At 36.6% G+C, this 27,714-nt stretch overlaps 1 protein-coding gene across 1 annotated transcript in view; it reads right to left on the reverse strand.

Moving 5' to 3' along the window:
• LOC124587131 (collagen alpha chain CG42342) overlaps positions 1 to 27,714 on the reverse strand; it is a 610,604-nt gene that overhangs the window by 423,445 nt on the left and 159,445 nt on the right. Inside the window, exons 9-11 of the mRNA XM_047131431.1 lie at positions 12,198 to 12,295; positions 10,844 to 10,970; positions 3,092 to 3,180 (exon numbers count right to left, since the gene is read on the reverse strand). Coding sequence (XP_046987387.1) covers positions 3,092 to 3,180; positions 10,844 to 10,970; positions 12,198 to 12,295 — 314 coding nt within the window. The remainder of the gene's footprint in view (positions 1 to 3,091; positions 3,181 to 10,843; positions 10,971 to 12,197; positions 12,296 to 27,714) is intronic.

Here is a 27,714-nt window from a genome sequence, read left to right on the forward strand (position 1 = left end):
GTTTTGAAAATGGAAGTTGGTTTTAATTGTCAATAGCTTCTATTTCAAAATGTTTTTAATTTGTAACTGGTTTCTGATAATACTATTTCTGAACTTAATTTCACTTACTATTCTTTGCTTTGCAGAAGAGTAATAATGTAACTCATAGACTATTAAATACAATACTGACATGATTTTCTTTATTGAAACACTTTTAAATTTGAAGAGAGTAGGTATATGACCGTTTAGTATCTTGGAATAGTTTTTCATATTTGGAAAAACTTACTTTTTTTATTATGTTGAAGAGACTATCATACTAACCATTACAGGAAAGGGTTGCAACCTGGAGAACATGGTCCACAATGAAACAAACCAAGCTGCCAGCTTTCCTCTGGACTATTCATAGTACCTTTTGATGACTTACAGTGGAGGTCAAAACAGCCAGCTTATCTCATCGTGATTTGATAAAGTTTGCATCTACAGCACCATTCCAAAATATGATCATGGGACTCTGGGTTTTGAAGTGAATAGAGCCCCTGAACCTGAGACAAGTTATGACTTCCAAGACTTGGGCCATATGGTTAACAGTTCAAAGTTTCCTTAAATCATGGAAAGATTTACTTCAGACCAAAGACAACAACTAATGTAGCTGGCTGTGTGTGGAGTTCTCACAATGTGCTCTTTTCAGTTCTAAGCAAATGTCCATCCAGACTGGATAAATGCTGATATAGATTACTTTAAAATACTCCTACCAAATCTTTATAAATGTTTCCAAGACAAGAGAATATCAAAATATATGTGATTAACTACAAAAGAGTTCACAAAAAACTGCAAAATATTGAGGCACTACTGAAAACTTGCAGACCTATAATTACATTCATGACTGAAGTTGGCTAAAACCATGAATAATAATGCTAATATTATTACACTCCTGGAAATGGAAAAAAGAACACATTGACACTTGTGTGTCAGACCCACCATACTTGCTCCGGACACTGCGAGAGGGCTGTACAAGCAATGATCACACGCACGGCACAGCGGATACACCAGGAACCGCGGTGTTGGCCGTCGAATGGCGCTAGCTGCGCAGCATTTGTGCACCGCTGCCGTCAGTGTCAGCCAGTTTGCCGTGGCATATGGAGCTCCATCGCAGTCTTTAACACTGGTAGCATGCCGCGACAGCGTGGACGTGAACCGTATGTGCAGTTGACAGACTTTGAGCGAGGGCGTATAGTGGGCATGCGGGAGGCCGGGTGGACGTACCGCCGAATTGCTCAACACGTGGGGCGTGAGGTCTCCACAGTACATCGATGTTGTCGCCAGTGGTCGGCGGAAGGTGCACGTGCCCGTCGACCTGGGACCGGACCGCAGCGACGCACGGATGCACGCCAAGACCGTAGGATCCTACGCAGTGCCGTAGGGGACTGCACCGCCACTTCCCAGCAAATTAGGGACACTGTTGCTCCTGGGGTATCGGTGAGGACCATTCGCAACCGTCTCCATGAAGCTGGGCTACGGTCCCGCACACCGTTAGGCCGTCTTCCGCTCACGCCCCAACATCATGCAGCCCACCTCCAGTGGTAACGCGACAGGCGTGAATGGAGGGACGGATGGAGACGTGTCGTCTTCAGCGATGAGAGTCGCTTCTGCCTTGGTGCCAATGATGGTCGTATGCGTGTTTAGCGCCGTGCAGGTGAGCGCCACAATCAGGACTGCATACGACCGAGGCACACAGGGCCAACACCCGGCATCATGGTGTGGGGAGCGATCTCCTTCACTGGCCGTACACCACTGGTGATCGTCGAGGGGACACTGAATAGTGCACGGTACATCCAAACCGTCATCAAACCCATCGTTCTACCATTCCTAGACCGGCAAGGGAACTTGCTGTTCCAACAGGACAATGCACGTCCGCATGTATCCCGTGCCACCCAACATGCTCTAGAAGGTGTAAGTCAACTACCCTGGCCAGCAAGATCTCCGGATCTGTCCCCCATTGAGCATGTTTGGGACTGGATGAAGCGTCGTCTCACGCGGTCTGCACGTCCAGCACGAACGCTGGTCCAACTGAGGCGCCAGGTGGAAATGGCATGGCAAGCCGTTCCACAGGACTACATCCAGCATCTCTACGATCGTCTCCATGGGAGAATAGCAGCCTGCATTGCTGCGAAAGGTGGATATACACTGTACTAGTGCCGACATTGTGCATGCTCTGTTGCCTGTGTCTATGTGCCTGTGGTTCTGTCAGTGTGATCATGTGATGTATCTGACCCCAGGAATGTGTCAATAAAGTTTCCCCTTCCTGGGACAATGAATTCACGGTGTTCTTATTTCAATTTCCAGGAGTGTAGATTCCATCCTGGATTTTCCATTGTTTGAATAACAATTCTGAGATAGGATAAGAACCTTATTACTAACTGAAATGATACTAATTTGAACATTAGAGGTGGTGTATTTATTACAGTTATATTTAATTAATTAGGACATATTGATACTCACTACATAGAGGAGGCACTGAGATTCAGACAGGCACATTTAACAGAAAAGTCTATGTATTATCGAGCTATTACACAAGCTCCTCCAGTAGATGTAGAGGCTACAATGGTAGAGACTAGTCTAGAATCTGATCCCCTGACTTTAATGAAGAACCTAATACACAGGTCATGGGAATGGCGATATTTGTAATTACTCTTAACTCCCTGACATTCTTAATTTCAAAGCTGTATCATATTGCAAATATAATTAGATTTAAAGAACATGCTGTCTGATGCTGTAATATTATTATTTTATACAAAATTATGAATTGTGGTGGGTTCTAGAAGTCTGGTGACTGAATATGACAATGGATAGCAGCTGCATCAGTTAAGGTGACTAATGAAAATGGGTAGTTGAGTTTTATTAAAGGAATACTGGTAAATTTGAACTGCAGAAGAATATTCTTTGAGAAAGAACAGAAAAAAATAAAAGAAGCAAAGTCAGGATTGTGCCAGTTTAAATTACCTTATCCTGAGTCTAAAAACTCTAACTAAGAATTTTGATTTAACAATATGCATCCAATAATTTAACCATAAAATATAAAATGAAAATTTTATTTTAAATACAAGAATCTTACAGGTAAACCAGGAGGACCCTGAGGCCCAACTTCTCCATCTCGGCCATCTTCACCTGGAGGTCCTCTTGGTCCAGGGTCACCACGGCTGCCTGAAAAGTAGGGATTTAAACATATTTCTCATTCATGTGCACAATGAATTCTGTGCACTCAGGTCTAATATCTTAAATCTAATCTTCAGAGATTAAAGAAGGTTGCCAATAAACAGCTGATTTATTAAAAAGCTATGGAAGTGAATGTTTCAACATTATATATATATCACTTAAATGACACACTTTTTTTTATTTTGTGTACCTTTTGTCTGCATCTTAAATTTGTCAATAAGACCATAAAATAGAAGACTAAGTAGAAGAAATAATATTACACACAAATTTAGCTCACTGACTTCCTATCAAACATTGTTTAAAAATATTCCTACACAATTGGCCAAAAAACTTTGACACAAAACAAATTCTGATTTCAGTTACAAAATTTGATGTTAATTGAATCAACAGCTCTATCAACCAAATACTAGAAAAATCATTCATTCTATTTTGCATTTTAAACAAACTTGTCTTAAGACTCATTCATCTTTTTGACATATATTGTATTAACTGTAGCAACTTTTAAACTTATTTCCCTTTCTTGCACTATATAATAATATTAAACTGCTCTAGGAAAAGCTGTGACTGCTGCCAAATTTGATCAGGCACTTCACATGTGTTAAGTCAATTCTGTTCCACCTATAATCTACAGAGATATAAATGCCTTCAGTAAGTCCAACACAATGTGTTGAAACTTTTGACATTAAAGCTGGACACTATCACATAGTACACTTTAATTCCATCAAAAACTGGGTAACAAAACAATTAATATATCTGAAGTAATTACTGTTCTAAATATTCATAGTGTGTATCACTATTGATAATAAGTTCTGTGTCAAAAAGACACATGTCTAGATTTTACATAAACAAACTTTAAGTAACTAGACACACTGAATAGTTCATAGTGTACTGACTGAAGACTGAGAAAATTGAGGCAGAATAACTACAGAACAGACACAAACTAATTGGAAAACCGAGCGAGGTGGCGCAGTGGTTAGACACTGGACTCGCATTCGGAAGGACGACGGTTCAATCCCGCGTCCGGCCATCCTGATTTAGGTTTTCCGTGAATTTCCCTAAATCACTCCAGGCAAATGCCGGGATGGTTCCTCTGAAAGGGCACGGCTGACTTCCTTCCCCATCCTTCCCTAATCCGATGAGACCAATGACCAAGCTGTCTGGTCTTCCCCAAACCAACCAACCAACTAATTGGAAACACACTACAAAATCATTACAATCATAACAATTTTAAATGTAATATAACTGGTAAAGTCTTCGTATTTTTCAGAGAAGATCATGAATCATATCTACTACTAGCTTAGCCCCCACTGCTTTGCTTGTTTAGACTGCTTGGTCTGCAAAGACTTTTTTGTTTTCTTTAATTGAATTTTTATGTTGTTCACGAACTGCAACACCTTCCAAACTTTTGACGTTAACTAGTGTCATACAAGCATGGACTTTTCCAAACTTACTTTGCCCAAAAAGTGATTCTGGTAGCTGGGATTGGAGGTCTTCGTTAATCCTGCCTTCCATAAAAACTTCCGTCCCCTAACATGTATTTTTTTAGAAGTCCAATGCCAGTTTTCATAACTTTGGCTTTGAGTGTGTTTCAATATGATGAATTATTTCATAAAAATTTTCATCGCCTATTTAATGCCCTTATGGTGTAATAAGCAAAATCACTGAAATAACAATTTCAATATATGTTGCTTTAAAAATGCTTTAGTAGCACTATAACAAAGATCTATTTTCAAAATAAAGTTTCACCCACTATTTTATGGCCTCAGTGACTGAATCTTCAAAAACGCTGAACCACATAGTTTTTATTTCTGACCAAGAAACCACATACCAGTCTTCATAGTTCTACCTTCAAAATTGTCTTAATAGCAGGATATTTTTGAAAAACCCTTCAGCCCCTTATAGGTGGAGTATCAAAGGATCCGTTTTTAAACACTGCCTTCAGTATAAGATCGCCAAATTTCAAGTTTCTATCCGTAACAGTTTGGGCTGGGTGATGATGAGTCAGTGAATCAGTCGAGCCCTATTTCACCCCCTTAGAGGATGAATTTCCAAAAACACTGAAACACATTTTTTTTTTTTTTTTAACTGAGAAGTCAAATTCGGATTTTCACAGATTTAGCTTTAAAAATGCTTCGGTAATTAAAAATTTTCATAAAATGTTTCATCCCCTATTTCCCCTTGCGGGTTCAGTTTCCAAAATCACCGAAATGTGCATTTTTTAAATTTGTAATTGAGAAGTCAAATACCAATTTTCATAGATTTAGCTTTAAAAATGCTTTCATAATCAAATATTTTCATAAAACATTTCAGCCCCCATTTCAACCTTTGCAGACTGAATTTCCAAAAACAATTTTCTTATTTGTAACCAAGAAGTCAAATATCAATTTTCATGGACATGGCTTTAACAATGCTGTAGTAGTTCTTTCATAATGATTTGTTTTTGAAAAAACTTTCATCTATTATTTCACCCCCTATGGGTTAAATTTCCAGAAATGCTGAAACAGGTACTTCTTTACTTCTGACTAAGAAACCAGATACCAATTTTCACAGCTGTAGTTTCAAAATTGCCTTAATAGTGACATATTGTCAAAAAACCTTTCATCCCCTATTTCACTTCCTTAGGTGCGGAATTTTGAAAAATCCCTCCTTAAACATCATTTACAACATAACATCGACACCCTCTCCAGATCTGAAGTGTGTATCATTAGCAGTTAGGGCTACACGATGATGAGTCAGTCAATCAGTCAGGGTATTTCCTTTTATACATCTACTACAATGATTTCTTAATAGCTTTTCTGCATGCAAAACTGAGAAAGAGAAGGCAATGATCCATTACTGAGAATGAAATCGAGACATCATAACTGAAGACATAACCTCTCATAATATATCATTCCTAGCCTCACCATGTGGTCATTCTCTAGGCTCTTGGGAGAGCCCATTCTGGAATCTGCTGGAGAAGAGTTTGGTCTAACGTGAAGATGACAGGTTTGCCGTTCTGTAATCCATCTAAGTGGTTTATGGTTGAAGATGACCATGATGTATTAAGTGCACAGAAGACAGGTGTTCACCAACACCCACTAAAAATAAATGTGCAAGAAATCTTGGCAGGAATCAGCACTATGCAAAGGAGTGCTGTAGGATGAAATATGGAAAGGCCAATGAAAATGTCAGCAGTCCTCCCCTGAGCCTGAATGGATGTAAGGCCTGGATAATAACACAACTGCAAAGAGCTTCTGGGTACTCATAAAATAGAGAAGCTGGCTAGCAGGTGTAGGAGGCAAGTCATGTGTTTTTGGGGCTAGAAGTAATGTATTAAAGTGTTTAACATTGTAGAAGTTGGGAGTTAGTGATCAACAGTGAAGTTAAAACATAGAAAGTGGCCACAGAAGTGCATCATATACAGTAGGTTGAGTGCTGAGTGTTGCATTGTTGAGTTTATGCACAGTGCCACAGTTACCTCTCAACTTACTGATGTGATGCGCTCCTGTGGCCGGACTCACATTCGGAGACCAACGTTCAAAACCCATTACCCCAATTCATGTTGCATGCTGGTACATTCTGTTTCTGTGCACTATCTACGATTATTTTTCTGTGAGGAGTTGTATAAAAAAAGCCTTAACACATTTTCTATTTCTTTCTGCAAGGAAAGTGTACTGAAAGTTTCTACATACCTGTTATGTACTCTATAAGAGCTTAATTGGTCTACTTGACTTTCCTCTGTACACATACTTCGAATTTGAAAAAAAAAAAAAAAACTTGTTTAGGACTGATATGTTTATCTTTTATTTTTAGGCGATTCTTAAGTGCTTGTCTCCTTCCTACATCTACTGGATTACTCCACAATGCACACTTGCGTGGCTTGCACAGGACTCATGAAATCACCTTTACTGCATTTCTCAACTGTTACAGGTGTGACCTGTGCAAGTCTCCAGACTTCTTTCATCATTCGAGCAGTTGTACACCATTGCTAAGAATTATATCACTATAATCTGAAAGGAACCTAACTGCCGTAGAGTCAACCAGGTTTTTTTTCTCTTTTAAGCACCATTTCACAGTACGTCTTTTCACATTACAGTCCTACAATTTTTGCATTATCACACAATTTTCTTTTACCCCAGTTTTAGATCCAAAGATGATCTGTGCACCAAATCAAAACCATTAATCAAAACAATAAAAAAAACATAGGGATATATAGATATGTTTTGCTCTGTTAAGTAAGGATGACCAAGGAAATGATGAAAGAACTGGGAAGTAAGGTGCAAGTCTTTTAATATAGCTTTCATATATTTATAATTTCATGCAAGTAGCATCTGTTTTACTTGGCAAAGAAATCTTTGCTTGTTTGTTTGTGTGTGTGTGTGTGTGTGTGTGTGTGTGTGTGTGTGTGTGTGTGTGTGTGTGTGTGTTCTATCATGCTTGTGGGCAAATAGTGCCAAAGTCTACACAGGGTAGCAGAATCAAAATTGGATGATTATTATTTTAATTTTTTCATTGTATCCTTGTGTATCACAATTTGTTTGAAATTATTTGGTATGGGTAAAAAAGGAAATTATTCAGTTAAGGGAGATGAAAATTTAATTCTGATGGGTGGCTAGAATTAAGAAAAGGAAGAGCATGAAAAATAATAGGAGAAGACAGCGTGGGAGAAAGGAATGAAAGAAAAAGCCACATGGTCTAATTCTGCACAGAACCTAATTTAATCACCACTCACACTTTGTTTAATACTCATGCAAGAAGGTTGTACACATCGAAGAGACCTGGAAACACTAGAAGGTATCAGATTTATTACACAATGATGCAGCACAGATTTGAAACCAGATTTGCAGGGGTAGATGTGGGGCTGGACTCAACTTATTAATTATTAAAACATAATAATTTGCAAAAAGGCAGGAAATTAAGGCGATGGGACCTGGATAAACTGAGTGGACTAGAAGTTGTTCCGAGTTTCAGAAGGAGCATTAGGCAACACTGGACTGAAACAGGAGGATGGAATACAACAGAAAACAAATGGGCAACTTTGAGTGATGAAACATGGAAGACAGCAGACGATCACATAAGTTAAATGACAAAGACTAGTAGAGATCCTGGATAACTCAGGAGATACTGAATTTAACTGATAAAATGAGAAAATATAAAAACACAGCAAGTGAAGCAGGTAAACAGGAATATGGATGCCTAAAAAATGAGATTAAATCAAACAATGGACAATCAAGGATGGAATAATGAGGATATTTTACACACACACACACACACACACACACACAAATATATTCATGCAAATGCAACTCACACACAGATGAACACTGTCGCTGGCTGTTGAGGTCACACTGGCACAAATAAGACCTACAGAAAGTGCAAAATGTCTAAGCAGGAATGGCTAGAGGACAAATGTAAGGCTGTATAAGCATGCAAAACTAGAGGAAAGATGCTCATTACAGGAAAATTAAAGACGCATTTGAAGAAAAGAGAAAGAACAGACAAATATTGGGAGCTCAGATGGTGAGTTAGCACGAAACAAAGAAAGGAATATTAGAGGGTCTGTATGAGGGGAACAAACTTGAGGACAGGATTACAGAAAGGGAAGAGGAAGTAGGTGAATGTATGACGGGAGAAGGACCTGATACAGCAGTGAAAGATGTGAGTAGATACAAGGCCTCTGGAGCAGATGACATTCCCTCATAATTACTGACATCCTTCGGAGGACCAACCATGACAAAATTATTCCCTCTAGTTCCTGAGACATATAAGACAGGCAGACCACATTCAGACTTCAGGAAGAATACAATAACTCCAACTCCAAAGAAAGCAGGTCCTGGCATGTGTGAATACTACAAATAATTAGTTAATAAGTCACAGTTGTAAAACACTCACATGCAGAAGAATGGAAAACCTGGTAGACACCAGACTCAGGGAAGATCAGTTTGGGTTCCAGATGAATGCATGACGATGTCAGGCAATACTGACCCTATGACTTATTTTAGAACATAGATTACCAAAAGCCAAACTTATGCTTTTGCCAAACTTATGCTTGTATCATTTGTAGGTTTATATAAAGCTTTGGATAATGTGGATTGCACTACAGTCTCCAAAATTGTTAAGGTTACTCAAAACTTGTGCAGAAATCAGGCTGCTGTTTTATTTTGGCCACAATAAGTTGATTATTTGTGCAATGGCTGTCAGGGATAGTAGGAGACCTATCCTGTCTTCACATTAAGGCTACCGTGGGGAGGGGAGTGGTGAGGAAAAGGAGTGGTAAGGGGAGGGCAGTGTGCTTATATGAAAGCAGATGTGACATGTGCAGAAATCTTGGCAGCACGCAGGGGGAAATGAATATCGTCCAATTAGTGCCAGTTTTCTCCTCTACTGACAGTACCAATAAAAATTATTTATCATGGCGAAACTGCAAAAAGAGTGAAGGAAATGAAAAGGAAGCCACAGTTGAGAAGTATGTGAGACATGGTTGGAGCCTATCCCCAATATTATACAATCTGTACATTTAAGAAGCTGTGAAGGAAATCACAGAAAGAAATTAGGAAAGGGTATTGAAGTTTACAGAGAAGAAATAAAAACTTTGCAGTTCACCCATGACATTGCAATTCTGTCAATGATGGCTAAGGGTTTGGAAGAGCTCTTGAACAGACTGGATAATGCTTTGGAAAGAGACTATAAGATGGACATCAATAAGAGTGAAGCAAAGGTAACGGAGTGAAGTCATATTAAATCACACGATGCTGAGGAAATTAGATTATGGAAGGAGACACTAAAATTAGTAGATGAGTTCTGGTATTTGGGCATCAAAATAACTGATAATGTCCAAAGTAGGGAAGCTACAAAACACAGATTTGAAAAAGCTAGGAAAAAAATTCTGAACAAGAAGAGTTTTGTTAACATTTAATATCAATTTAAGTCTTTTCTGATGACATCTGGGTAGACTAAATAATAAATGTAGAGGTACTAACCAAATTGGGGAAAAAATCAATTTATGGCACAACTTGACTAATAGAAAGAATCGGTTGATGGGACATACCCTGAGGCATCAAGGGTGTGTGTGTGTGTGTGTGTGTGTGTGTGTGTGTGTGTGTGTGTGTGTGTGTGTGTGTGTTTGTGTGTGAATGCAAATGTATGTATGTTGCATTAGTTATTATTAGAGATGAAAAGGCTTGTACAGGATAGACTAGCATGGAGAGCTACATCAAACCAGTCTTTGGACCCAATACTGTAGCAACAACAAAGACATGAGTAACATTACAGGAGTAATTGTCTTGAGACATTGGTATACTAATAACATGTGTGTGTATCACATTTCTTCATCCTAAATGTGTATATTTATGTTCAAAACGTTTTTTAAATTTTATTTAGGGCAAAGTTCACTCCAAGCAAATGGAAAGTTATCTGACATCTATACAATTTATTATCAGAATGATTAATAAATATGTCCAGAAAACTACAAATGCCTAATAATATGGAATTTTGACAATTTTTTACCAATAACCTTCAGAATGTAAATTGTTATTCCAATGGAATACACAAACTGTGATTGTGTAATGATTTTATTGATTGTTACATTAGCATAAGTCACAAATAGCAATTGCCAGGGCATTCAGATCAAATAGGTTTTGGTAATACACATCTGTTGTGAGAACAAGCATACCTGCAAGTCCCATGGCACCCCTATCTCCTTTCTCACCCTTAGGACCAGAGTCTCCTGGTTCACCTTTTGCACCTGGTTCACCAGGTAAGCCTCGTTCAGCTGCCTCACCAGACATTCCCTTGCGACCCTAGCACATATTTTTGTCTATAAGAATACACAAAGCTTACAAATATTTCTAATATCAGCATATTACTACAAAGTTGTATCGAATACTTTCCCTGGAAAGATAACTTAATAGATTACAAAACAATAAAATGCAATAGCATATTTTTAAATATACTCACATATTTTATAGAAAACATTTGTGTAATTTACATTTACTCAACATGTTCTTTTATTTGAAGATCCCATTATGAAAATTTAAATTGTAAATATGAGATGTGGAGAATAACACGTCTTGACATTTCATGTTGTCCTATAATGCTAAAAATTTCTTGCTAGCCTATAAGATACCATCTACAGAATAACTGCTGTGAGAAGAAGATATGTAAGTCACTTAGCAGTAATATTACCATTTACAAATAAGCTTAACAAATGGTTGTTTCAGTTTGGAAAACTAGTAACTTAGTAACAATAGATATAATGACAGCCTTTTATGAACATACAGTGCAGGAAGCCATTTCATAATAATGAAGCTGAAAATAGCATTAAAGTAATTATTGTGTTAGCTTCTGCAAATATTAATGGAAGTTCAGCCGAACAATTATGCAGATTTTTTTGAAAGAGTTTCTTAATTTACAACCAGCTTATTGAAAACTTATGAAGTATAATGGAACTAGGACTCAGTTTAGAGTAGACACAAGCCAAATAATTGTACTTACATCAACTGCATTGCCACTTGCGATGTGAGGAGTTGTTTGTGTTTTGCGTGGTTAATCAACTCGACTACAAACTAATACAAAAGGTTAGTGTGGGAAGAGCCTTGGGTGAAACAAAAGACACACATTAATAGAAACTACAAACAAATAACAATTTCAGCATAGCCAGGAAAATAAAACTAAAAAACTATCTACAAAGGTAATGAAATGTGTGGTGATCAAAAGTTTACTAACACAATAAAAATCACAAAAATGAAATACGAAAGAGCTCTGATTAAATTCTGGTTAATCTTTGCTGCCACCACCATATCAAAAGTACTTTTATGAGATGAGGACAAAAAATATACAAAAAATTCCCAAAAAGTTTAAATAATAGTGAACATTAAATCAGCTCAAAGAAACTAAAGAAATTTAATTAAAACTGAGCCATGAGCACATGAGTGGATCTGGCATAGGATAAGCATGTGCAAGGTACCCCAAGCATGCTTCTGCACAAATGGCATGCATGCTCTGTCATCTCAGTTGTGCTGGCTTACCCTCTTTCCTCGTTTGCCACGAGCCCCTTTCTCCCCTGGTAGGCCTGGTGGACCAGCAGGGCCCATCTCACCTTTTGCTCCCCTCGTTCCTTCTGGTCCTATACATCATAAATTGTGAAATCACACATGGGCCATCCAAAATTAAATACCCCAGTCCACAGGTAAAAATAAAACAAACACAATTGTAAAACTGAAAACATTTCTTTAATCTTACATTACATGGTCCTATTTATTTTCTCCCAAGCAGTTGTGCTGTAATTGACAATAATATGAAAAAAAAACTTATGTTGGTGCTATTAAAGGGGAAAAGAAAATATTGGTTTGAGTGTTAATGTGCCTGTTGCCCACACAATGCCTATACCATATTGTTAAGTCACTTCTGTTACTCCTCCTGTTATTTGTATTCCACCTCAGAATTTTCAGCATAATAGTGGTATTTACATTTTGCGTCATAGCAAATAGATTATGTACCCTTAACTTTTAATAGGTAAACACACCACTGTGGAACAAAAGTTTTCCTGCAGCTGGCATTTACACAAAGAAAGAAATAGTGAATCATAGTGGTACAGAACTCATAATCAACCCATTAAATGTTCACAAACATATGAATCTATGACAACTAGCATGCATTTTATGTGTGTTAAATTGGAGCATGAATTATAAAATATCTGTAGCTAGAAGAAAGTCAAGAGACCAAAATAATATTGAGTACAACAGAAAAGAGAAAGGAGGATATCACTTGTCGATGAGAGGGAATTGCCACAGAATAAGAAGGAAACCTATGCCTGATGAATATTGTACACTAAATGTCAATAGCAATATTTGTTCATGTCAGGAAGAAAACATTATTGAAATGATGAAAATACAAGTCAGAAATAATGATATACAGAGAAAGAGACAGATACATCGTTATTAATTTTATGATATTTGGTTAATGGAACAGGCAACATCCTTAACTGTGATCAGGAAGAAGAATTTGTAGATAACAAAAACTGCTGTCATCAAGTTTTTTAATTGTAGATGCTATTCAGATTCTGCAGAGTTTATTAACATGGAAAATAATGGACACCACACTTCATTACTTTTTTTATAATGCATGAGGCCACTGAATATTGAAGCACATATTAAGAAAATGCAGAACAGTGAACCAAAAATGTATGTACAGCCAAAAATCATACCACACATTATGTGACACAGTACCCTATCAATACTCATTAATGAACGAATGATCATATAGTGTATCAAATAAGAGTTGTCACTAGATTGAGCATTTCTCGGTAGGGGTGACACAAGGTGATGTCTTGGATGGAAAGTTATCAACAGATACAGATAAAACTTTAGGCATGTCCCATCTAAGTGCATTGGGATCCTTGCTGTCCATGTTATGATCTAGGAGACTATATTAATATTAACCTCAGATGTTTACAATTATGCAGATACCTATAGGGAGAGGAAAATTTTGTGTAAATGCTAGTGCAAAAAAATACTGCAAAATCAACAGTTTCTTGCTATATAACATTGAATCAGCACTTTTACAAAATGTCCAGAAATTTGGCATTTTCCTCTTTCTGTTGACATGCAAGAGACTGAAATTCTCCAACTAAATAATACAACACATCTGTTTAATAAAGAACACAATACACCATAATCTTGTTACACAGTTGTATTGAACATTTATGATCAGGTGTCAGTTTACAACTAATATTACTCATTTTCTAACAACATTTGAACCAACATATTTATGATCAAAATAATGTAATCAATTCCTCAGAGTGTAAACATTTTGCACACTGCAAGCCTTCAGTATAATTCGAAATATTATTCTTTGCATAAAATTATAAAACTTTAGCACATCTATTGTAGGGCATTAAAATACTTAAATTGCTTTAACCAAATTTATAATATTTCTAATTAATTGTTAAAACCTCTCATTTCATGAAATTTTGCACAGGTCAACTTTGCATTTAACAAAACAATTTACTAAAAATGTATTACTATTTTCTGCTTAGTATATTGTCAGATTTAAAGCAATTTGGACCAACTCATTTTTATTGTACAGAACACAAACTGTAACTGTAACAATACAAATGCACTGTAATTAACATTTAGAAGGGCCTGTGCTAGGCCAAAGAAGAGGAAGCAGGGAGTAAGAGTAAGGTGGAAGTTGCTACAGAGAGTTGTTGTAAAAGTTGTGAAAAGTGATGGTTCATATTAGTTGTAAAAAGTTTTAACAAATGAAGAAAATATGAATCCTGAAAGTCACAAATTATTTGAAAAGTATAGAACCTATTTCCACATCATAAATACATAAGACCAAAATGAAAATCCAGGTTCACTGAAGAAAAATGAGGAATAATCACTATCAATGTTCATCTTCAGCATTGACTCTTTGAGTTAAGTACTATACATAAATAATGTCACATTTCTTGCTCTAATGCTTTGAAGACATCACAATTATTCCATTTTATTAAATGAGAAGACAGCAATGTATAATTAAAATTCGAGTCAATTTTTATCTATACTGAGGGCAGGGATGTTACACCATGTAAATATGTTGTTAATCAGATGGCAGCAGTTTGTACACACTCTTAAAATGGCTGTTCATTTCCTGTTTAAAGACTATGGGTCAAGATTTGATGTCAAACGAAAATACATTATTTCCAATGTAGTCCACCCTAATAAAAGTGCCAGCTTTTTTATTCCAAATTAAAAGAGTTTGAAGACTTTTTCATTATTGTAGGAAAAGTGAGTTTTAGTGATGAAAGCAGCAAAATTCTGACAAACATGAAAGGGCAAATGGTTTGTGCAGACGTTTAGGAAATACTGACACACAATAAATTGCACCTTTAAACTAGACTAACAACTCTTATGGCCATAAATCCATGCAGAAAACTGTTCACAGCCATAGGTTCTTGTTTCAACTATAGGACAATAATGATGAACTTCATTAATACTGACATGTCAAAGAGTCTGTTATGTGTACCTGGAATTTCAGGTCTCAGCCATGCACGTATTCTGAAGAGATACAAATCCCTTCATAATTTAGTGAAAAAGCGACATTCCATGTCAGCTGGAAATATGGATACTGTCAAATGCCTTGTGTTGTACTGAAGGCAGTAAGTCTTCCATCTTCAAGTACATACTCTGGGCAATTGTTTTTATGATACAGTTAAGTGTTGATGGATCGGCGGTATAATGCCCTAGAACAGAATTTTGAAGTTATGAGAATGTTTGCTTTTCAAAGGATGCAGCAGTGCATGGCTGCAGACTCATTTTTAAACTGATAACATTCAATGTGTTTAACATAAATGACTTCTTTTTTCTTAATACAAATCACCAAAAAATAGCACCAAAATTGGAAAAAAACAACACCGAACACAGTAACAAGTGACAGCAAAACTGACTGAAATATAAACTGAAATTGGCAACAAGTGACATTGGAATTGGTAAAAAATAGTACCACTATTGATCATAACTAAATGATTTTTTCTCATCCCTAATTTATCGATAATGAAGTAGTATCTGAAAATAGTTGCACAAATGCCCAGTTAGGCATTGATTTGATTGTCAAGTGGTGCAAAGATTGACAACCTGTTTTAAATGTACGAAATGTAAAATTGTGCACTTCAAAAATCCACAACACATGACTCCAGTATTAATGAATCATAGCTGGTACCAGTCAACACAAGGAAGTAATTAAGTGCTATGGTTTGTGGGCAGATTAAATGTAGGTAATGTAGGTAAAGTAGGTAGCACACTTTGATCCATTGATATGACACAGGGAAAATGTAGTTAGCCTACAGAAGCAACTGCTTACTAGAAACTCACATGACCTATCCTGTAATATTGCTGAAGGTGAGACCTGTACCAAATACAATAGAAGTAACAGGATACTGAATGTATACGATAATGGGCTGTATATATGGACTCAGGCCTATCTGACTGATGAGAGTCAGTCAAGTAAATACTCATGAACATTATCTGAAAGACACTTGAAGGTAGATATCAAATATTCCATGAAAGCCTACTTCCAATGCTTCAAGCACCAGTATTAACAAAGGAATCTACAGCTTCCCAAGTATTGTTCTCATAGACACCATAAAGATAAAATCAGACTGGTTGCAGCAAGCACAGAGCCATTTCAACAGTCATTCTTCCTGAGCTCCATACATAAATGTAAAAGGAAGAACTCTTAACACTTATTTACGATGGAATAAATGTAAGTTAACACAAGTGAACATTTAAATGTGAACTTTTTAGGTTAGGCTTTACCGTGACTGTTATTGACATTAAATGAAACAACAGGTTTACTGTTACCAGTCACTGTTTATTTATTTCCACAAAGCATTTCAAAGGTTTAAATCTCCATCATCAGGTAGATTTGCATTTGTTAGTATGACGTGTGTGTGTGTGTGTGTGTGTGTGTGTGTGTGTGTGTGTGTGATTTTTTGGAGGACCTTGTGGCACTGTCTAGTGGAAAACAAAACATTATTTCAGAACATGGTTTTGGGTTTCTTTTGACAAAAAACTAAACGTATATCTAACAGTAAAAATAAATTATGTAAAATAGAGTACCTCCAGTGGTCACAGGTTCCTTGCACCGTCGTAACACATCACTCATATACTGTCAGTGAAAGAAACCTGTGACCAGTGGAGGTACTCTATTTTACATAATTTATTTTTCCTGTTAGATGTACATTTAATTTTTTGTCAAAAGAAACCCAAAAGTATGTTCTGAAATAGTGTTTTGTTTCTCCAAGAGATAGTGCCACAAGTTCCTCCAAAAAATTGTAACACAACACACATCATACTAACAAATGTAAATCCACTTAATGATGGAGGTTTAAACCTCTGAAACATGTCGTGGAGATAAATAAACAGTGACTGGTAACAGTGAACCAGTTGTTTCATTTAATGGCAAGTGAACATGCATCTTTAGACAATTTACCATTTTTTAATAATAATTGTCACACAGGTTTCACTTGACAACAGCACAACTTACAGCCACAATGCAAACCTATTATATTCAAATAGGATTGTTCTGCATGGCAAGTACCCTGTCTTTAAAGAATAATGCAATATGACATAGAAAAAGAATACTGTAGGAGTCTTATTTGCATGTAAGTTTGAAACATGTGTAGTTAGAGTGTTGAACACTGAATTACATCTCCAAGCTTCATTAACATTATTACAAAGCTATGCACATATGTGAGTTGACACTGTTCACTAGATTCTCATTGAAAGTGAGCAGAAAATTTAAAAGGTGAGCACTACTTATCAGCAATCAACACAACCTGAAGGAAGGACAGCATTACACTCAAGTTGATAGCACCTGGAGATAATTATTTAGTAACTGTTTTGCATTTCAGTAGATGCTGTAAGTCAGACAATTTCTGATGTTGTCAGTGACATAAATGTAAAGTTCTTGAGGATTCTGCTAAAGTACTTGTAAGGAAGATAATGTCAATAAAGTACAATCAGTGAAATGTGAAATGTACATGCAACTTGTCACATAGATTACTTGATCAAATCAGCTATATACTTTGTTAGAAAAAGAATAGCATGATTTCAGGAAATAATTTTTATCTGTTCAGTTATTACAACAAAAACCTGTACAACAGCAGTAATCATGAGGCACGTAATTACAGTTACCATGAATGTAAGAAACATGAATTATAACATCTGTCATACAGTTTTAATTGTTATCAGTGTAATAGATACATATTCACACTTGTTTACTGTCAAGGCAATTTACCATGATGTTCCTTTTTAATAAAAATAAATAGAACGCTTGTGCTTATTCACTCTGTTACCACCTTATGTGAGCTTCTAATGATGTTATCGTCTTCTCAGTGAGCCCTATGACTGTTTTGTCAATTTTATGCCAATCACACTTCTTTTTCTTCAGAATCAGTGCTGTGAATCTCTTGTATTCCACAAGCACCTATGATATTTGCATTCTTCTACAATCAACATTAGATTCTCTTCAACTACTCCACCACTCATGCAACTCATGCCAAAAACAAAAGAAGTTCACATGCAAAATAGCTGATGAGTGCCCTCTGCATTGTTACTGTTGATGCAGAGAAAATGTGAATTTCCTTTGATGGTTTGCTATTAGAGCAACAACCAGCAGAACACAAGTGAGCACCAGCAAACACATAGTGAACACAACTGAATACTGTTCACTCACCAGAGAGAATTCTCATTTGCTGATGCTTGTTCACTTGTGTTCACTCTGCTGTAAAGTAGTCTTAGTACAAGCTACAATTGGAAGTATCCTCTGTCATGAATTTCACAGTTGTTTGCAAAGTATGTATGTTTATGCAGATAAAGATGTAGATATATATAGAAGAGACATGAATATAGAGCAATTATGAGTCATTCTAGCTTTTCATTCATTTTCTTTACATAATTTAGGCAACAAAAAATTTATAGCAACCATTAAATAAAAAAAAATTGTGTCAGGACTTTGCCTGATGTCTAAAATGGACCTATGAAGATGAAAGAGAAAGAAGGTTGAGAGATGGAGAAAGAGATAATTGGAGTGAGGCAGCGAGCAATATTTAGACTTCTTGTGGAGAGGGGGGAGTTAAGAATTATCCTCTTTTATTGTAGCATGTCTAAGGCTTTTGGTAATGTTAGACATATCCTCATGCATTGTGCACTAATACGATGGTTACTCAGAAAGTAAGGTCTAATTTCTTATAAAACATAAACCATCACTGATTTTTTCAAAAAACTGTTTTTTTTAATTCTTTACATGTTTCCCTATTTTTCTATGTAGCTTCCATATTTGTCTAAAGATCTGTCATAATTTTCTACAAGCTTTTGTATCCCTAAGTCACATACATCTGCCACATATGATGATAACCAATCTTTACCTGCTCTTTCACCCATAATCTGTTACAAAGCACTTGCCACTGAAAAACTCATTGACATAGTAGAACAAGTGAAAATTGCTTGGTGCTAAGTCTGAACTGCATGGTGGGTGGAGAATCACTGTTCCCTTACAAACAGTATGATCAGATTTTGCATGTCAGTGGCAAAATGGGTCTGGCATTGTCATGCAGTAACAAAACTACAGACATCCAAAGGTCGTGTCAGTTACTCTGTATTACATGTCAAAGTTTAGTCAGGACAGACAGTAAGTGGCTGCATTTACTGCTACCCCTTGCTGCATAAATTCAACTATCAAGATCCTATGTCTGTCCCAAAACATGGCTGCCATAACCTTGTACACTGAGATTGTCTGCTTGGCCTTGACTTTGACTGGTGATGTCATTTGATGCTATTCCATTGACTGACGTTTAGACTCTGTAGTCATGTGAGAAACCAATGTCTCATCACCTGTGATAATGTTCTCTAAAAGCTGACCACTTTTCTTATGATATCAGTCCAAATAATCAAGAGCACAAGCCATTCTTTCCATTTTGTGTTCTTGTGTTTCTCAGTAAGCAGCCTGTGAACCCAACATGTGCAAAATTTGCAAAACTGCAAACTTTTGGAGACAATATTGTGGAAAGTTGTTCTACCTACATTCAGAAATTCCAATGCAGAAGTTGAACTTGTGACTCACCAGTCTTCAGGAATCTTTCCATCCATGGCTTTGACCAAATCTTCAGAGATCACTGATGGTCAGCATGATCAAAGTTCATCACACACACACTCTTTTCCATCTATCCCTGAAAGCTCTCACTCATTTATGCACTTTTCTGTCACTCATTACATTGGAACAATACACTTTACTTACCCATTGATGAATTTCTGTTGCTGTGTTATTCTTTGTTATCAAAAACCAAATCGATGACTATATTTCACACTCAGCAGGCTGATCAATTGTTTTAAACATGTTGAACTGGCACTATAAACAGCACACTGTGGCAATACCAATGAGAATGGTGCTATCTGATGAGTAAGCCACGCATGCATGTTTCAATTTGGTGTGACATTCTATTAGTTATGGAAATTTGGACCTTACTTTCTGAATCACACATGTAAATACACATAACAAGACTCACTGGTGAGGTATTGCTAGACACTGCCATAAACAAATGGACACAAAAATGCTAGTTTTGAGAAGCGAAGTTTTCTTCCCTCTGGTAAAAGATTAGAAATGTTTGGAAGGAATATGATCAAGTAAAATACATTAATTTATGTTTTTATACCACATTTGTTGTTCTAAATCCAGAATTGATTCTTCTCTCATCCTTTCCTGCCATTTCCACTTTCCTGATTGATTTTCATGTTTGCATACACCTGTTCCCTTTGACATCCTCCTCTCAAATGCCAATTGAAGGAATTATTCATACAAAAGTGACTACCTTTTTATAATTTTCCTTCCTGCACATGCCTGCTGTCACACAGTAAACAGGGTAATTATTTCTTCAGCTTTACTTAATTATTGTTTCACTCAAAAACTATTTTTGTTAAGTTGTTACTGCCAAGTTAGTACAAGGTGAACAATCAGTATTAAAAATAAGAATTAAAGGAGAGTTATGTGCTTGGTACTACCTTTCGGGTATGTACACATATCATCTTATATTAGTTCATACTCTGCTCCTTTTTGTGCCGATCTTTAGTAATTTACATCAGTTTCATAAAAAGACGAATAATGACTCACATATTGGTCAACATTGATACTAAACAATGGGCTGATTAATATTTGCTGGCCAAATATTACAGGACCAAATCATTTTAATTTTCCTAGAAGTAACTGACAGATATAAAAATTATTCAGATTTAACAGAAATTTAAAATGGTGGCAAAGCAACTGCTGCAGTTTCATGATGAATTCAACATTCAGTTTCATGGATGATCAAATCAATCTCTAAAACAAAAATATTACTGGAATTACTGTTGTAGCACCCCAGTCACTGCTTTAAGTTTTCCATGATCTACAGATGCACTTGTATTTTAGTAACATTTTTATGAAGCAAGAATATATAAGAATTAATATAACAGACAGAAACATAGGTAAATTAAAGGTAAACCAAAACTTACAGTTTTGGTGTATTTTGTGAACCGAACACTCAAAAAAAGATCTTTCAATATGAGCTTTCACTACTGTGCTTCGCTCAAGAGTCCTATGATGAATATAAAACAAAAAGGAAAAAAAGAAATGAAAATAAGAAAACAGAACACATGTAGAAAACACAGTCCTTCAGCAACCACATACAATCAAAAAAGTAAAAGTATATGGAAGAAATGAAAATAAATTCAGAAAATGGTAAACCTCATAGAAGCAATAACCAGAGGAAAAATGCTCACACTGGAGCACAAAAAAGATGAATATGCTCATCTTTATTAAACAACTCTGATTGAAAAGTGAAGTACCAGCTGCCTCATTCTATTTTCCTCAGTACACTTAAAATGTTTTGCAAAAATATTGGCATGTCAACATAATCATGCTCTTTTTAATATGCAACTCACCCCTCACTCCCACAAGCTGCTCTAACTGTAACTCACTCACATCCACTATTGAATTGCTGTAACTCTTCACCCCCATCCATTCCCAATTGCTTGTGGCTCTCCAACTGTCAAGGGTTCCTGTCTCACAGCTACACTCACCTTTGTTCTCTCCTTCTACTGCTGTCTCTTCTCACTGTTCCACTTGTTCTCTCTTACTGCTACTACCTCATTCATTCTATCCACTGCTACTGTCTCTTCTCACTACTGTGACTATCTCTCTCTTCCTTATTGTTATTGGCATACACTCTGTCTCTCACTATCACTGCCTCTCACTATCACTGCCTCTCACTCACTCCTACTTTCTCCGTCTCTTTACTCCTCTCTCACTGGCACTGTCTCCTTCACTCTTTTCCTAGCACAGTTCTGTCATTGTCAACTACACTCCACTGCCTCTGTGTCTCTCCCTTTCTTTTGCACTGCAAAATGTCTCCTTCATTTTTTCTTGGCCACAACCACTCTCTACTATTTTCCAGTACTTATTAGCTCTCCATTTCTTTCCCGCTGCCACTGTCTCCATCTCTTTGAGCATACAAAAGTGGGAATATATTCACTTGCCAATATTTTTGCAAAAAGTTTTAAATGTAGAATGAGGAAGCTTGCCCCCTGCTTTTCAGTCAGAGTCTTTTAATGAAGAGGAGCATTTTGGTTTTTTGTGCTCTGATAGGATCATTTTCTGCTGGTTCCATTCTTTTCCCTGCCACAGCAGGACATGTCACTCATATGAAAAGAACTTGAAGGGTCAGAAAAATTTGAACAGTTTCCTTTTGTGAAACTGAAATAATGCAAAACTATTCTTACATCTCAGACCAGATTTTACAGGTACAAAAATTTTGAATGTGCCTCAGTGCTACAACATGGAGTTCTCAGAACCCTTCTGATGATAATGGAGGCACTTTACATCATATTTCCCCATGCCACATCATTTTGCAAACTACGTTTTAGCCTTACTCTGCATTTTAAGTGCATATTTGATGTGCACAAGTATGGTAACTTTGAACCCCTGTACCTTGGGAAGGGAAAAAAACCTAGAAATTTTTCTGAGGTTGTTCATGACTGGGATCTTATGAACATATCATAAAAACTACTGCCATTTGCTATGCATAGTCATCTTGGAATCCATGGCTGAGTTTTGGAACCAAAAGATCATATTTTTAACATTTTTTAAGTCTACAGGTAATACAATTTTGGCAAACTGTACCTGAAAAAACAGGGTGTATATGTGGACAAGGAAACAAAATTCCCAGATTTATCCCAGATTTCCCCTTTAAAATACACTTTTTCTTGGGTAAAAATACACTTTTCCCATATTACGTGACAGTATACTTTCCCATGGAGCTGCAAAACTTAATTCCTTTGAATGGTTAACATTTTATACACCAGCGTAGAACTTCCTGATACATTAGAAAATTAAACCCAGAAAAAAAAAAAAAAAAAAAAAAAAAAAAAAAAAAAAAAAAAAAAGTTTTAGAATGGTGTTTGATGTGCAGCAACACGTATGCTGCATATTTTCATACTATGATATGCTGCATATTTTTGCATTACAAAAGTATAAATTCAAATTCCACCAAACACAACATGTTAGCTTCTGAAGCACTGAAATCGAGATTGCAATGCCCTTTTGTAAGGCAATCACAGATCGTATCACGTGATCTTGCCAGCTGATGACAGCAGATATTTAGAGCATAGGGCAGGTAAAGCAGTCAGCCACTAGCAACATCACTGTTAAGTAGCATGATCACACAAATAGGAAAAGTTAATGATTTAAATTAATATACATAGTGTAACTACAGGAAAAGCCAAGCTTTCACATATAATATTGATATCGAAGATTAATAAGCTACAAGAGAAGCTAAGCGTCACATGTAATATTGGTCTTTTTTCGTGTGCTAAACTTTCAGATACATCACACAAATGTGCCAGCAAAATTTAAAATAATGACATAAATGTCTGGTCTTCTGGGTTCAAAATTCTTCTAAGTGGCTGATCGTCAAAATGTTAAGTTTCAAACGAGCGTCAAATGCTCTGTGATTTAAGAAATTCATCACACATTCTCATATGTAACATAAGTCAGCTTAAGTAAAAGTAAATTTACTTTGAAATTAACGGTTTCCAAAGCACCATGCCCAATATTTTCCCGAGACCTGTTAGAAATGGGTTCGATTCAGCAGTTTCCAGAGAGCGCCAGAGAACAGGCTTTACTGTGTGTGCACAATTACATAGGAAGCCTGTACGTTTGTACATATAAAGCATTAAGAGATCTCATTATGTTATAAGAGAAAGAGGACATCAGAGGATACTCCAAGAGCATCAGAATTTGGTGAATCATAGTAAAATGCAAAATTTGGCTTGGAACGCACATTCGTATGTCCAGATTCAGAACAAAGAATGCCTCAATCTGATATTAACCTTTTCAGTGTGGTTTCTGGGGTGTGAATTTTCTTAGAGTACCAGTACTGTATTATCTCTAGTTTGGTTCTTTATTATGGCATAATGCCCTGTGTGCCAGAAGGTAAAAATGTGCACTTGAAATTCAGCAAACAGTTGAAACTCGACAGTAGTGTGGAATGAAACACTTCATTTCAAATAAATTTACTGCCTCAGTAGAAAAGATTAATGAAAGCTAAATTTCTTTAGCAAACTGACAAAAATAACTTCATTGTTCTGCAAAGCAATTAATACGTGACTGCCAAAAATGTGCAAATAAAATAAAATCACAAAACTGACACTAATAATATATTTCAGCCTTCTGTAATTATGTGAAAGTATTTTAATTCACTTGATTTATCCTGACTACAGAAATCTGTTCTGTTTTCATTTGACGTGGGAGCTGCAAATGAAGAGGAAACAGCAAAATCACTAAATGTAAACATGGGTCATGTGGAGACTACTGCCCCTCCACTAAATCTGGCAGCTTGGGTCCACCGGAAAAAAATTATGGTTAGCATCTGGCTTCAAGTAACCAGAAGCAGGAGAATGTACTGCTCATATCCAACCGAATTGCACAGGCACACAAGCACACTGGCAACTGATCAAACAAACCTAATGTAAAGAGTTGTGACACCACATTCATCGGAAGCAGTTTGTTGTTAGGAACTACTGCATAGTCTCTGACACATTTTGCTGTTGGCAGACATTTGTGTATGCACAGTGTTTTGTTGTTGTAAATGATGCATTTCCTTTGCAACTAAAGTTTATTTTGGTTTTTATTCTCTCATTTATGTTTTATTGCAGCAATATTATTCTGCATTATCAGGATACAGTAATATTCTTTGTTAGAGTATCTGTTCTTAGCATTTAAAATAACAAAAATTTAACTGAAAACTAAAACAATGAAAAATTCCAGGAATTCCAAAAAAATTCTGGGTTTTTCCTGGTTTTATCATGGATAAAAAATCCCAGATTTGCCAGTTGTTCTGGGAAACACCCTAAAAAATTATGCAAATGCATCATTCATTTATTCATCATGGGTATACCAATAAATTTAAATCAGGAGATATCTCAGATATGGCCATAATCATTATTTAATTTCTTTATGTATATTATTTATTTGGAGGAGGACAACAGCAAACAACCTCCATTAGGACCTTGCCTAGTACAGCGGTGTGGGTCTCCTGCATCGTTCCTCTACACTCTGCCAAGAAGCACGGGACTTCATTTCCTTTTTACTTATACAAGTAGTGTAATTTTCAACCTTCGTAACTTGGAAAGGGATCAAGATAAAATGAAAATTTTCAAGGTAGGTTGAGATTGGGATCTTAGGTATTTGCTGTATATAGCGATCTTACATTTTGGTCTACTGTTGACAGTGAAAATATAGTCAAAATACCATTATTTGGGGGGTTTTCCGAGGCACTGCCCACGAGTTAATGGTAACCCCAAAAGTCCCAATAAGCCCACTATAGAACACATCAAATGCAAAAAGAACCAATCGATTTGCTCCACTTGCCTAAGCAGGAGTAAGTGTGTAATGTTAATGCCTTGACCACATACTGTATGACAGTGACATTAAGACAATCCTTCTGTTGGGTATGCAAATGGTCCCTAGCCCAAGGGCTATCCAAGACAACTGACCCTACCTTTTTACCACCAACAGGATGCAAGGTACAAGCACCAGAAAATCCCATTTTTATATGTGGCTTTTTGGAACATCTGGTTGTTGCAGTCTTTAGTCCAAAGACTGGTTTGATGGAGCTCTCCATGCTACTCTATCCTCCGCAAGCCTCTTCATCTCTGAGTAACTACTGCAATCTACATCCTTCTGAATCTGCTTGCTGTGTTCATCTATTGGTCTCTCTCTATGATTTTTACCCACCACACTTCCCTCAAGTACAAAATTGGTGATCCCTTGATGGCTCAGAATGTATCCTACCAACTGATCCCTTCTTCGAGTCAGGTTGAGCCACAAATTCCTCTTTTCCCCAATTCTATTCATTACCTCGTCATTAGTTGTAGACCTACTGATCTAAAATTCACATTCTTAAGTATCACAACATATCAAAAGCTTCTGTTCTCTTCTTGTCTAAATTGTTTTGTCATCCATGTTTCGCTTCCATACATGGCTACACTCCATGCAAATACTTCCAGAAAATATATCCTGACACATAAATCTATATTTGATGCTAAAAAATTTCTTCTTCTTTGGAAATGCTCTTCTTGCCATTGCCAGCCTACATTTTACATCCTCTCTACTTCAACCATCATCAGTTATTTTGTTGCCTAAATAGTAAAAATCATCTACTACTTTCAGCATCTCATTTCCTAATGTAATTCCTGCAGCATCCCCTGATTTCATTTGACTACATTCCATTGTCCTAGCTTTGCTTTTGTTGATATTCATCTCACAGCCTCCTTTCAAGACACTGTCCATTCCAGTCAACTGCTCTTCCAAGTCCTTTGCTGTCTCTGAGAGAATTACTATGTCATCAACAAACCTCAAAGTTTTTATTTCTTCTTCCTGGACTTAAATTCCTACTAGAAATTTTTCTTTACTTTCATTACTGCTTGCTCAATATACAGATTTAATAACATCAGGTATAGGCTATAATGCTCTCTCACTCCCTACTGCTTACCTTTCCTGTTCCTCGACTCTTATAACTGCCATATCATTTCTGTACAATTTGTAAGTAGCCTTTTGCTACCTGTATTTTACCCCTGCCAGCTTTAGAATCTGAAAGAGAGTCAACATTTTCAAAAGCTTTCTTGAAGTCCCAAAGACTATAAATGTAGGTTTGCCTTTCCTTAACCTATCTTCTATGACAAGTCATAGGGTCAGTAGTGCCTCGCATAGTCCTACATTTCTCTGGAATCCAAACAGATCTTCCCTGGGGTTGGCTTCTACCAGCTTTTCCATTCTTCTGTAAAGAACTCATGTCAGTATTTTGCAATCATGACTTATTAATCTGACAGTTCGATAATTTTAATACCTGTCGGCACTTGCTTTCTTTGGAACTGAAATTATTATATTGTTCTTGAAGTCTCGGGATATTTTGCATGTCTCACATATCTTGCTCACCAGGTGGAAGAGTTTTATCATGGCTGGCCCTCTGAAGGCTATCTGTAGTGCCCTCAAGCACATCTCCCTTGTATAGAACCTCTATATACTCCTTCCATCATTCTCCTTTCCCATCTTTCCTTGGAACTGGTTTTTCATCTGAGTTCTTGATATTCATAGAAGTGGTTCTCTTTTCTCCAAAGGTCTCCTTGATTTTCCTGAAGGCAATATCCATCTTAACCTTAGTGATATATGCTTCTACATCCTTATGTTTTTTCTCTAGCCATTCTTGCTTATCCATTTTGCACTTCCTGTCAATCCCATTTTTTTATGTTTGTATTCCCTTTGCCTGTTTCATTTACTGTATTTTTATATTTTCTCCTTTCATCGATTAAATTCAGTATCTCCTGCGTTAGCCAAGGATTTCTATTAGCCATAATCTTTTTACCTATTTGATCCTCTGCTGTCTTCACTGTTTCATCTATCAAGTTACTCATTCTTCATGTACTGTATTACTTTCCCCTATTCTTGGCAATCATTCCCTAATGCTCCCTC

This window comes from Schistocerca americana, chromosome 1 (assembly GCF_021461395.2).
Source record: "Schistocerca americana isolate TAMUIC-IGC-003095 chromosome 1, iqSchAmer2.1, whole genome shotgun sequence".
Lineage (NCBI taxonomy): Eukaryota > Metazoa > Arthropoda > Insecta > Orthoptera > Acrididae > Schistocerca > Schistocerca americana.